We start from the raw sequence: 12,450 nt of genomic DNA, 5'->3' as shown, positions 1-12,450 counted from the left end.
CACACACTGGTTACCCACTAGGCACACACTGGTTACCCACTAGACACACACTGGTTACCCACTAGGCACACACTGGTTACCCACTAGACACACACTGGTTACCCATTAGGCACACACTGGTTACCCACTAGACACACACTGGTTACCCACTAGGTACACACTGGTTACCCACTAGGCACACACTGGTTACCCACTAGGCACACACTGGTTACCCACTAGGCACACACTGGTTACCCACTAGGCACACACTGGTTACCCACTAGGCACACACTGGTTGAATCAATGTTGTTTCCACGTCATTTCAATGAGTAGGAATGTCGGTCTACGTTAAGCCACTTTGAACAAAATATACATTGATTCTTGAAGAATATAACTTATAAATGCATCATGACTTTAGTTTAACTGTTGTTCCCCATCAGAATCCACAATATGAGCTTGTTTGAATCCAATGTTTGTAAATATTATACATATGAACAAATGCTGTATAGCCTCCAAACATGTTTAAAACAGTAATTATCATATATTGGATAGTCAGTTCTTAAATACAGAGCTCTGTCTATGAATCTGAGAGTGATTACATTTCTCCAGACACATCTTTCAGCTTTTTACCAACACAGAGGTGGGGTGTGCTTTGTTATTGTTTCAACTGTAGATTTCCCATTTAAGTCAAAATGTGTAATTTATTTTAAATGTCTTAAATCATGTACAATCTTTTTTTTTTAAAGTAATGCTCAATGTATGGAGACCCTTCCATTTCAAGGCTGTTACTAGCTACTCTCAAAAGTCTTTATGTTACTTTGTTTGAGAAACAGCCAATTGAGAAGCAGCCTTTCTAAAGACAGTGAGGGATCCAGTCCCTGGAAATGTGGCCTCAATAGGCCTCTATAGCATGGTGCTGGGTCAGGGGTTTGAACAATGGAGCTAGGGATTCTTTAGGTTTGGTCAGGTATAAAAGAAAGGGTTAAACCCGGTAGGTAGTCAGTTCAGGAGCAGCAACCAGCAGTACAGTGAGCAAACATGTCCAACACCAGCATGAACATGGGCAGGGTAAGCACGGGGAAGTTTGTTTTTTTAAACTTATTCTTTCATTTTCATAGATTGTTCTACAAAAGGGCTGCAATGCTCTAGCACCCTAAACTACAACATGATAGTTGTACTTATCCCGATAACCTGGTTACCATTGTGACTGAATAGCATCGCAAATGTATCTAAAATGTTTGTTTTGTACAATTGTTTAATTTCAATAAATTATTCTATTTTATTTTCAGGCCACCTTCTACGAGGACAGAAACTTCCAGGGCCGCTCTTATGAGTGCAGCTCCGACTGCCCCGACATTTCCTCCTACATGAGCAGGTGCCAATCCTGCAGGGTCCAGAGTGGATGCTTCATGATGTACGAGCGCCCCAACTACATGGGAAACCAGTACTTCATGAAGAGGGGAGAGTACTCAGACTACCAGAGTATGATGGGAATGGGCGATGGTTTCAGGTCCTGCCGCATGATCCCCATGGTAGGTTGAGATTTAATCTTAAACTAGAATAATCTTGTCATTGAATTAGAAATCTCTCATATCACACAAGTTTATAAATCATTTATCTGAACAAGGGAACCTGTTCTTTCCTCCTAACAGCATCGTGGAAACTTCAGGATGAGGATCTACGAGAGGGAGAACTTCGGGGGTCAGATGCACGAGATGATGGACGACTGTGACTCCATCCAGGAGCGTTACCGTATGTCAGACTGCCAGTCCTGCAACGTGATGGACGGCCACTGGCTGATGTTTGAGCAGCCCCACTTCAGAGGCAGGCAGATGTACATGAGGCCTGGAGAGTACAGGAGCTTCAAGGATATGGGCATGGGAATGGGAGGCATGGGCAGCACGAGTGGCATGAGGTTCATGAGCATGAGGCGTATCATGGACAACATGTCTATGTAAATTCTTCAAATGTTGTATGAACATTGTTGATTAAATTTGTTCCAATTTCAAAACTGCTAAATTGTCTTCTGTTTGTGATGCTTTTAGTCAGAGCATTTCATGTTTGAGCGTTTCACTATTTCACTCCCCACATCTTTAACATTTCAAAGTTTCTGTGTAGATATGATTATGTACAGTAGATTTAAAAAAACTGTATTTAATTAGTTAAGTCAGTTAAGAACAAATTCTTATTTACAATGACGGCCTACACCTGCCAAACCCGGACAACGCTGGGCCAATTGTGCGCCACCCTATGGGACTCACAATCACATCCGGATGTAATGCAGCCTGGAATCGAACCAGAGTGTCTGCAGTGACACCTCAAGCATTGAGATGCATTGCCTTAAACTACTGCACCACTTTGGAGCCTAATGTACTGTAGGCTAGATGTAAAATAATATCCAGTGATATCTCAGATCTTTAATTTAGAACATATTACTCGATCCTGCCATGCTATTTTGCAGTGCACAATTTTAAGGATTTTCAAATAAACAAACTTTCAAAATCAAGGTAACAGTTATCGAAAACAATAAATATAGGGTGAGGGGAATGTGAGCCACAATGAATTAGCATTGGTTTCCTTATCTAATATCTACAAAAGTAAGTATAAAAGTAGAAGAAAATAAGTACTATGTAACAATGTGTACCTAAATGTGTACCTACATATGTACCTTACTGTGTACAGTACCTAAATGTGTACCTAAATGTGTACCTACATATGTACCTTACTGTGTACAGTACCTACATTTGTACCTAAATGTGTAGTGTACTGTATCTACATTTGTGCTTTACATAAATGTTTACCTAAATATGTATTGTACCTCAATGTGTACCAAAACGTGTACTGTACCTACTGTAAATGTGTACTGTACCTAAATGTGCACCTAAATGTGTACTGTACCTAAATGTGTACTGTACCTAAATGTGTTAAAAATTTAGAATTTCAAGAAGCGATAATTGAGAATTTCAACAAGCATTTTTCTACGGGTGGCCATGCTTTCCACCTAGCTACCCCTAACCCGGTCAACAGCCCTGCAATCCCCACAGTAACTTGCCCAAGCCTCCCCTATTTCTCCTTCACCCAAATTCAGATAGCTGATGTTCTGAAAGAGTTGCAAAATCTGGACCCTACAAATCAGCCGGGCTAGACAATCTGGACCCCCTCTTTTAAAATTAACTGCCAAAATTGTTGCAACCCCTATTACTAGCCTGTTCAACCTCTATCGTATTGTCTGAGATCCCCAAAGATTGGAAAGCTGCCGCGGTCATCCCCCTCTTCAAAGAGGAGACACTCTAGACCCAAACTGCTACAGACCTATATCTATCCTACCATGCCTTTCTAAGGTCTTCGAAAGCCAAGTTAACAAACAGAACACTGACCATTTCGAATCTCACCGTACCTTCTCCGCTATGTAATCTGGTTTCCGAGCTGGTCATGGGTGCACCTCAGCCACGCTCAAGGTCCTAAACGATATCATAACCGCCATCGATAAGAGACAATAATGTGCAGCTGTATTCATCGACCTGGCCAAGGATTTCGATGCTGTCAATCACCACATTCTTATCGGCAGACTCAACAGCCTTGGTTCTCAAATGACTGCCTCGCCTGGTTCACCAACTACTTCTCAGACAGGTCAGTGTGTCAAATCGGAGGGCCTGTTGTCCGGACCTCTGGCAGTCTCTATGGGGTTGCCACATGGTTCAATCCTCGGGCCAACTCTATTCTCTGTATACATCAATGATGTTGCTCTTGCTGCTGGTGACTCTCTGTTCCACCTCTCTGCAGACGACACCATTCTGTATACTTCTGGCCCTTCGTTGGACACTCTGTTAACTAACCTCCAGACGAGCTTCAATGCCATACAACACTCCTTCCGTGGCCTCCAACTGCTCTTAAATGCAAGTAAAACTGAATGCATGCTTTTCAACCGGTCTCTGCCCTCACCTGCCCGCCTGTCCAGCATCACTACTCTGGACAGTTCTAACTACAACTACAAATACCAAGGTGTCTGGCTAGACTGTAAACTCTCCTTCAAGACTCAGATTAAGCGTCTCCAATCCAAAATTAAATCTAGAATCGGCTTCCTATTTGGCAACAAAGCATCCTTCACTCATGCTCCCAAACATACCATCCTACCATCCTACCGATCCTTGACTTTGGCAATGTCATTTACAAAATAGCCTCCAACACTCTACTCAACAAATTTGATGCAGTCTATCACAGTGCCATCTGTTTTGTCACCAAAGTCCCATATACTTCCCACCACTGCGACCTGTATGCTCTCGTTGGCTGGCCCTTGCTTCATATTCGTCGCCAAACCCACTGGCTCCAGGTCATCTACAAGTCTCTGCTAGGTAAAGCCCTGCCTTATCTCACTGGTCACCATAGCAGCACCCACCCGTAGCACGCGCTCCAGCAGGTATACTTCACAGGTCACCCCCAAATCAAAATTCCTCCTTCGGCCGCCTTTCCTTCCAGTTCCCTGCTGCCAATGATTGGATTTTGCTCCTTTGCACCCCAGTATCTCTACTTGTACACTCATCTTCTGCACATCTATCACCCCAGTGTTTAATTTGCCATAATGTAATAATTGCGCCACTATGGCCTATTTATTGCCTTTCTGCCATTATCTTACCTCATTTGTACACACTGTATATAGACTTTTTCTATTGTATTATTGACTGTATGTTTGTTTATTCCATGTGTAACTCTGTGTTGTTGTTTGTGTTGCACTGCTTTGCTTTATCTTGGCCAGGTCGCAGTTGTAAATGAAAACTTGTTCTCAACTAGCCTATCTGGTTAAATAAATGTGAAATAAATAAAATAAAAATAGAAGTGTACCTAAATGTGTACTGTACCTAATTGTGTACCTAAATGTGTACTGTACCTTCATGTGTACCTAAATGTGTACTGTACCTAAGTGTGTACCTAAATGTGTACTGTACCTTTGTGTACCTAAATGTGTACTGTACCTAATTGTGTACTTAAATGTGTACTGTACCTAATTGTGTACCTAAATGTGTACTGTACCTAATTGTGTACCTAAATGTGTATTGTACCTAAATGTGTACCTAAATGTGTATTGTACCTAAATGTGTACCTAAATGTGTATTGTACCTAAATGTGTACCTAAATGTGTATTGTACCTAAATGTAGACCTAAATGTGTATTGTACCTAAATGTAGACCTAAATGTGTATTGTACCTAAATGTAGACCTAAATGTGTATTGTACCTAAATGTAGACCTAAATGTGTATTGTACCTAAATGTGTATTGTACCTAAATGTGTATTGTACCTACATGTAGACCTAAATGTGTATTGTACCTAAATGTAGACCTAAATGTGTATTGCACCTAAATGTAGACCTAAATGTGTATTGTACCTACTGCACCTAAATGTGTACCTAAATGTGTAGCTAAATACATGCATTTTATATTTTTCCTACCAATCTACACAACCTGATTTGATTTGATTTGATTTGAACCTTCTCTTTTTCAAAATGAAAGAAAAATTATAGAAAATGTTCCTAATACAAAATAAAATAGAACAAATAATTTGGAAAATATTCTATAATTTTTGTCTAATTTTTGTCTAATATAATTATATTTTTAGATGACATTGTAAGGCTTTGCAAGGGATGTGTAGACTTTCACTAGGCACTGTAGCTACACATTGATACATAGTACTTACAACTTTTATACTTGTTTGCGATATGTGTAATTACACCTTGACTGGTTTCATAGATATACGATTTTGTAAACAAATGCAAATGAATTGTTGCCAATGTTCCTCTCACCCTATAATCATTGTTTTAGTCTGTTATTTTGATTTTGAAAGTTTCTTTGAAAATCCTTAAAATTGTGTATCGCAAAATAGCATGTAAAGATCTGAGATATCACTGGATATTATTTTACATCCAGCATTCATCTATTGTACACATTCATGTCTACAGGACACGTAAACTTTGACATGTTAAAGATGCAGGGAGTGAAATAGTGAAAGGCTTAAACATGGAGTGCTCTGAGTGTAATAATCACAAAAGAAGACAATTTAGCAGTTATAGAATTTGAAAACAATTTAATCAACAATTTTCATACATTTGAGGAATTTACATAGACATGTTGTCCATGATACGCCTCATGCTCATGAACCTCATTCCACTCATACCCATATCCCTGAAGCTCCTGTACTCTCCAGGCCTCATGTACATCTGCCTGCCTCTGAAGTGGGGCTGCTCGTACATCAGCCAGTGGCCATCCATCACGTTGCAGGACTGGCAGTCGGACATACGGTAACGCTCCTGGATGGAGTCACAGTCCTCGCTCATCTCGTGCATCTGACCTCCGAAGTTCTCCCTCTCATAGATCCTCATCTTGTAATTTCCACGGTGCTGTTAGGAAGAAAAAACAGGTTTCATTGATCAGAGAAATTATATGTTAAACTTGTGTAATAGGAGAGTTTTATTTTCAATAACAAGATTATTCTATTTTAAGATGACATATTTTCAACCAACCATGGGGATCATGCGGCTGGACCTGATGCAGTCATTCATTCCCATCATACTCTGGTAGTCAGAATACTCTCCCCTCTTCATGAAGTACTGGTTTCCCATGAAGTTGGGGCGATCGTACACCATGAAGTTGCCGCTCTCAACCCTGCAGGAGTGGCACTTGCTCAGGTAGGAGGACATGTCAGGGCAGTCCTGGCTGGTCTCATAAGAACGACCCTGGAAGTTCTTGTCCTCGTAGAAGATGATCTGAAAACACAACAATAAAATACATGGAAATATTATTAGCAAATAAATATTTTGAAAGCTATTGCAATTATGATTTCCTTAACCAGCCATTAGTCAAGCATTACATATACAATTTAAAATTATAGGATGAAACACTCTGCCTACCTTGCCCATCATGGTTGCGGTTGTTTCTTTGAGCTGTGCTGCTGCTTCACTGGTGTCCTGCCTGTTTTAACACTTACTTTTATACCTGACCTAAGCCAAAGAATCTGTGTGTCCCATTGTGTAAACCCCTGACCCAGCAACACAGTATAGAGGCCTGTAGAGTGCTGAAGTGCTTTCCCTACATTTCCATGTGACTGGGTCCCTAGAAGACTTTAGAATGGGTTTTTCCATTTAGAAGTCAATACAACTGATCTTTTCAAAGCAGTATACAATGGTCTGTTTTACACATTTCAAAACACACCAGGTATTTAGTGAAACATGTTCAGTAAAAGTGTTATTTTGCTTGAGTTCATGTTTAATGCTATAGGTAAAAATACAATTTTCATTTTTAAAAGTTCATTTTTAATGCTATAGATAAAAATAAAAATAATATAAATCTATACCAACAGCTTTCATTTTGGTTTCACATGCCAGATAACTACTGTGTATAGATGCAAACAAATGAGTTAAGAAAATAGATAACAATCACATAGTTTGATGGATGTGATATTAATAGATACATATTACAGTGTCGTTAAATAGTCACTCTTAAAGAAAATGAAATTGCCAGAACATTTATAATTGATTATAAATGTATTAATGATATATTTCCCTCATTCAACCATAAAAGATGACCTATAATCTTCCCTATAGTTCACTGCCTCATTTTCTCTGTATTCGAGGTGTAAGATAGCTTGAATTCCCCATATTTATCACTGCAGTGTTCATATGAATTATAACATGGTATTTGCTATTCAGCAGACACTTCTGTCCAAAGAGACTTTCATCAGTGAAAGAATACATTTTCACATGGGTGACCCCAGGAGCAGTTGAACCCACGACCCTGACGTTGCTATGGAAATGCTCCTACCAAATGAGTCACACAGGACCACTATGCATCATTTCCTGGGGCAGAATGCTAACTTGAATTCTGCTTACATACCTCAATCTATAACCTAAAACTCCAATTCAGTGTATGACTTTTGTAAAAGTCGAAGCTAAGGCGTTAAATTAGGATTAAGCCATCGTAGAACACTGTAACATATTCTGTAGTCTTGGAAACCTTGCTTTAGGATGTTTTATTCTGGCCTTTGGTTTTTGTTATTGCCTAATTATTATACTATATTTGCTTCAACCTCTAAAAGTCTAAGCCGTTAGGAGGGATGAATGGGATGAAGAGTAACATGATTTAAAAATCCCCATCAAAATCCATCAGTTTAAATCCTCAGCATTTTCCTATGTCGGCCTTCTGCATCTATGGTGGAAGGTGTTCGAGCTACAGCGATGTTAGTCAGACCATGAGACTTCCCTAAAATCGGTCTTCTAACGAATACTCGTAAGGAGGCCCAATGCAGCCATTTCTATCTCAATATCAAATCATTTCTGGGTAACAATTAAGTACCTTACTGTGATAGAATTCAATTCAAATGGTCAAAATGAAACAAAAATTCATTCTTAGCAAAGAGCCATTTCTGTATGTATATATAATACCCCCCCCCCCCCACTTCTTAAATTAAGATGCGCCCCTGTGTAAATGTGATATTTCAGTTTATTCTTTTTTAAAATAATTTTGCAAAAAAATATATTAAAAAACAGTTTTTGCTTTGTCATTATGGGGTATTGTGTGTAGATTGATGAGGGGAAAAAACAATTTATTCAATTTTAGAATAAGGCTATAACGTAACAACATGTGGAAGAAGTCAAGGTTTCTGAATTACTTTCCAAATGCACTGTAAGTGGTGAAGATGTATGCACTTGATGGTGTTGGAAAATTGCATGTATTGTCTGATTTGAGGATTAATAATGGTATATTTTGTTGAAGTTGAAGCTACTGTACATAACCGCTCCATTGTTGGCAACTTAACGTTTTTCTTTGCATCAGCTATTTGAACAACTTTTATTAGCATAAAGGCAGCAGGGTAACTTTGAAATATAGATACGTAATACACTGCTTTGTTGAAATGCTATCAAAAGTGATGTCAAATCAGGAAATCAAGTTGAGATTGGAAAAAAATGAATAACAGACAATATAACATTTTATTTAAGTCTGGTAACTAATCTTTTAAAGTTGAAACAGTTAATATTTTTATGGTAAGATTGTTTGACATCTTATCAGCCAGTAACAACTAATAACAGAGATTTTCACTTTGTGAATTCCCAATTCCACGTACCCATCCCCATTTCACCACTGCTGGTGTAACCGCGGAGAGTTTAACACAAAACATGCAAAAAAAATTTTTTAACAGGCAACTGTTACAATCTTCAGGACATATTACATGTCTAATTATTTGCTTTCATTAAAGGTCCAATGCAGCTATTTTTATCTCAATATCAAATCATTTCTAGGTAACAATTAAGTAACTTCATGTGATTGTTTTCAATTAAAATGCTCAAAAAGAAACAAACATAGCTTCTTAGCAAGAGCAATAACTGCAATTTGTGTGACTTATAGATCTTTAATTTTGATTGAAAGCAAGTCCAAGAAGCGGTAGATCTGTTCTATATGTGCTATTTCTATGCTTCCCATTAAGTTTAGTTTTTGCGTACACCAGCATTCAAACAGCTGAAAATCCAATTATTTTGGATATAAAAAATATATTTCACAGCGGTTTAGATTGAATAATGATTTTCAACACTGTCAAAAAAACTGAAATTAGGCAAACTATTAGAATTTTTGCAACCAGGAAATTGCATGCGATTTCTGCATATTGCACCTTTAAGGTAGTCCTTGTGCCTTCCTATAGTACTCGACAATCCATTTATTCATGTCACGTAGAGTCGGCCAGAAGGCTATACTGGAAAACCTAACCTCTATCAAAATAAAAAGATGGCGGAGACGCAAATGTTCTTCTGCGCTTCAGGGTGTTTATTTACAAAGTGATTCCGGAACAAAAACAACAGTACTACCATCAAACATATACCTTATGGGCCAGCTTTAAAAATAATAATAATAATAATAAAAAATAAATAATAAAAAAACAAATAAAATAAAAACCAATGCTACCCCATTTACAGCTCAATCCAAAATGCCTCTCAATGAACTGAAAGAGAGGCTCATTTTGTAGGGCTAGCCCCTCCCATCAGAACAATTAACACTAATTAATTAATTAAGCAATTACCTATACAGACCTACATTTTCCATTTAACTAAACAAACATACTAAAGTATATACATTGCAACATGTTTATGAAACAATATCACAACATAACATTTACAAAATGACATCACTACTGACAGTGTCTTTCAATATGCACATTTAGATTAATGAGCCATTTGGGACAGGCACTACAAAGTCAGCCCAATTCCCTTTGCTCGGGTCCTTATTCAGCATACCCGGAAGCTACAGAGATAGAGATTGAGAGGGAACAGAACAAACAAACAAACAAACAAACAATGCGCTTATCCACAACATAGATAAGTATAATACATATCGCTTATCTTAAATATGATCACTGACAAGTGTGAAATGTATGTACTAAGACAGAAGTTAATTTGTGTGTTGACCCACATGGTTAACTTATCTTATAACAGAGCAGGGAGGAGTGATGAATGTGTGCGTGCGTTCAAGAACCAAATGCGGCCAGTGACGGACTTCTACGTCACAATTCACAAACTATTTTGATAAAAGTATTGTAAGCAACTATTTTATGGTGATGAAACTAGCTAGCTTGTAAAATTAATTTATGTTTTTAATTATACACCAATTGTTATAGATGTAATTATGTTGAAGTAAATCAAATTCAACTATATTTTTTTCTGTAAATGTAGGTTAAGTAACCATGTCTCAAAATGTTGTTCCTTTTCAAAAGCACAAAAATGCTCCTTTTTCACTCTTTATATTATTTTCTTATTATTTGTACGTATTTTATTTATTGCTTTTTTGTATAACAATATATTTTGTATTAGTATGTAGTAGATAGTTATGATTTTTAACAACATTTTATGTGGTATTTCAATTAAAGTAAATATACCATGTTACTGATAACAAATCACTCAAACTCAATTTTGTTTTTATTTTTTATTTTTTTAACCTTTCATGAATCGTCCCACAGAGACCAAACAGAAATACATTTTTCATTAAACATTGGAGCATTTACATAGACATGTTGTCCATGATACGCTTCATGCTCATGCACCTCATGCCACTCGTGCTGCCCATGCCTCCCATTCCCATGCCCATATCCTTGAAGCTCCTGTACTCTCCAGGCCTCATGTACATCTGCCTGCCTCTGAAGTGGGGCTGCTCGTACATCAGCCAGTGGCCGTCCATTACGTTGCAGGACTGGCAGTCTGACATACGGTAACGCTCCTGGATGGAGTCACAGTCGTCCATCATCTCGTGCATCTGACCCCCGAAGTTCTCCCTCTCGTAGATCCTCATCTTGTAGTTTCCACGGTGCTGTTAGGAGGAAAGAACATCATAGGGTTACTTTATTGATCAGTGAAATTATTAACAAACTCATTTTGTATGAGAATACCACCATCAAAACATACTTTATTTTCAAAGATTAATCTAAGTTCAACCTACCATGGGGATCATGCGGCAGGACCTGATGCATTCCCTCATTCCCATCATACTCTGGTAGTCAGAGTACTCTCCCCTCCTCATGAAGTACTGGTTTCCCATGAAGTTGGGGCGATCGTACACCATGAAGTTGCCGCTCTCAACCCTGCAGGAGTGGCACCTGCTCAGGTGGGAGGTCAACTCAGGGCAGTCGGAGCTGGTCTCATAGGAACGACCCTGGAAGTTCTTGTCCTCGTAGAAGATGATCTGGGGATGACATAGAGTCTGTGAGTAATACTGTCATGAAGAGAGAAGCTACAATAGATAATTAACTAAATCAAAATTGAACTTGAACTACATTTACTCTGAAACTATGTCTGACATTATGAAATTGTTGTCAAACAGTCTATCACATATAGATAGACGAAACAGAGGGAAAATTCATACCTTGCCCATCATGATGACGTTTGTTCTTCAGGACTGCACTGTGACTGCACTGAATTCCTGTCTGTGTTAGCCCTAACTTTTATACCTGTCCAACACCCAAAGAATCTGTGGCCTCTCATTGTGTAAAGTCCTGACTCAACAACACGGCACAGGGCCTACCGCTCAGTGTGGACTCAAAGGGTTATTATCTGTCTCTGTATGCATCTCTGTCGCAGGTGCATCGGTGTCCATATTGTGTTCAACATATAAAGAGTAAAACAGAAGATTCTAAACATTCACGACAACGTATTATACCTATCGTGTATATTATTGACTCTACGTATGTAAAAACATATGGTTGTTACATCAGGTATTATAGCAATATGGCGATTGAACTTGACATTCGTGTCTGTCTTTATTCATTATTGTCGAATACATTCTGAAACATATTCCTCAGAAATATGGTATTAAATACTTAACACTTTGTCATTATTCTGGCCTAACCCTAGCCCAGTCCCAAGTATGGCCACTATGTTCATTCCAAAACAAGAAGACAGATGGGTGTTGAACAATGGCCTGTGAGATACATTGACCATTGTTGTT

At 38.4% G+C, this 12,450-nt stretch overlaps 3 protein-coding genes across 3 annotated transcripts; 1 reads left to right on the top strand and 2 right to left on the bottom strand.

Annotated features, from left to right (window-relative positions):
* Positions 1-931: 931 nt before the first annotated feature.
* On the top strand, positions 932-1,990 carry LOC124048112 (gamma-crystallin M3-like). Its single transcript, XM_046368549.1, has 3 exons — positions 932-1,047; positions 1,269-1,511; positions 1,632-1,990. The coding sequence occupies exons 1-3, from the start codon at positions 1,018-1,020 to the stop codon at positions 1,935-1,937; spliced, it is 579 nt and encodes a 192-aa protein (XP_046224505.1). The 5' UTR covers positions 932-1,017; the 3' UTR covers positions 1,938-1,990.
* Positions 1,991-6,038: 4,048 nt separating this feature from the next.
* Positions 6,039-6,985, bottom strand: LOC124048163 (gamma-crystallin M3-like). The gene is made up of 3 exons (XM_046368672.1): positions 6,879-6,985; positions 6,492-6,734; positions 6,039-6,368 (listed from the first exon to the last, which is right to left on the bottom strand). Exons 1-3 carry the CDS (start codon positions 6,888-6,890, stop codon positions 6,087-6,089), a joined length of 537 nt encoding a protein of 178 aa, XP_046224628.1. The 5' UTR covers positions 6,891-6,985; the 3' UTR covers positions 6,039-6,086.
* A 3,935-nt stretch (positions 6,986-10,920) lies between these two features.
* Positions 10,921-11,954, bottom strand: LOC124048118 (gamma-crystallin M3-like). Its single transcript, XM_046368563.1, has 3 exons — positions 11,869-11,954; positions 11,446-11,688; positions 10,921-11,316 (listed from the first exon to the last, which is right to left on the bottom strand). The coding sequence occupies exons 1-3, from the start codon at positions 11,878-11,880 to the stop codon at positions 11,011-11,013; spliced, it is 561 nt and encodes a 186-aa protein (XP_046224519.1). The 5' UTR covers positions 11,881-11,954; the 3' UTR covers positions 10,921-11,010.
* Between the last annotated feature and the right edge of the window lie 496 nt (positions 11,955-12,450).

Source organism: Oncorhynchus gorbuscha, linkage group LG01 (assembly GCF_021184085.1).
Source record: "Oncorhynchus gorbuscha isolate QuinsamMale2020 ecotype Even-year linkage group LG01, OgorEven_v1.0, whole genome shotgun sequence".
Taxonomy (NCBI): domain Eukaryota; kingdom Metazoa; phylum Chordata; class Actinopteri; order Salmoniformes; family Salmonidae; genus Oncorhynchus; species Oncorhynchus gorbuscha.
Note: the sequence above shows the minus strand (reverse complement) of the source record. Positions and strands in the feature narration are given on the sequence as shown.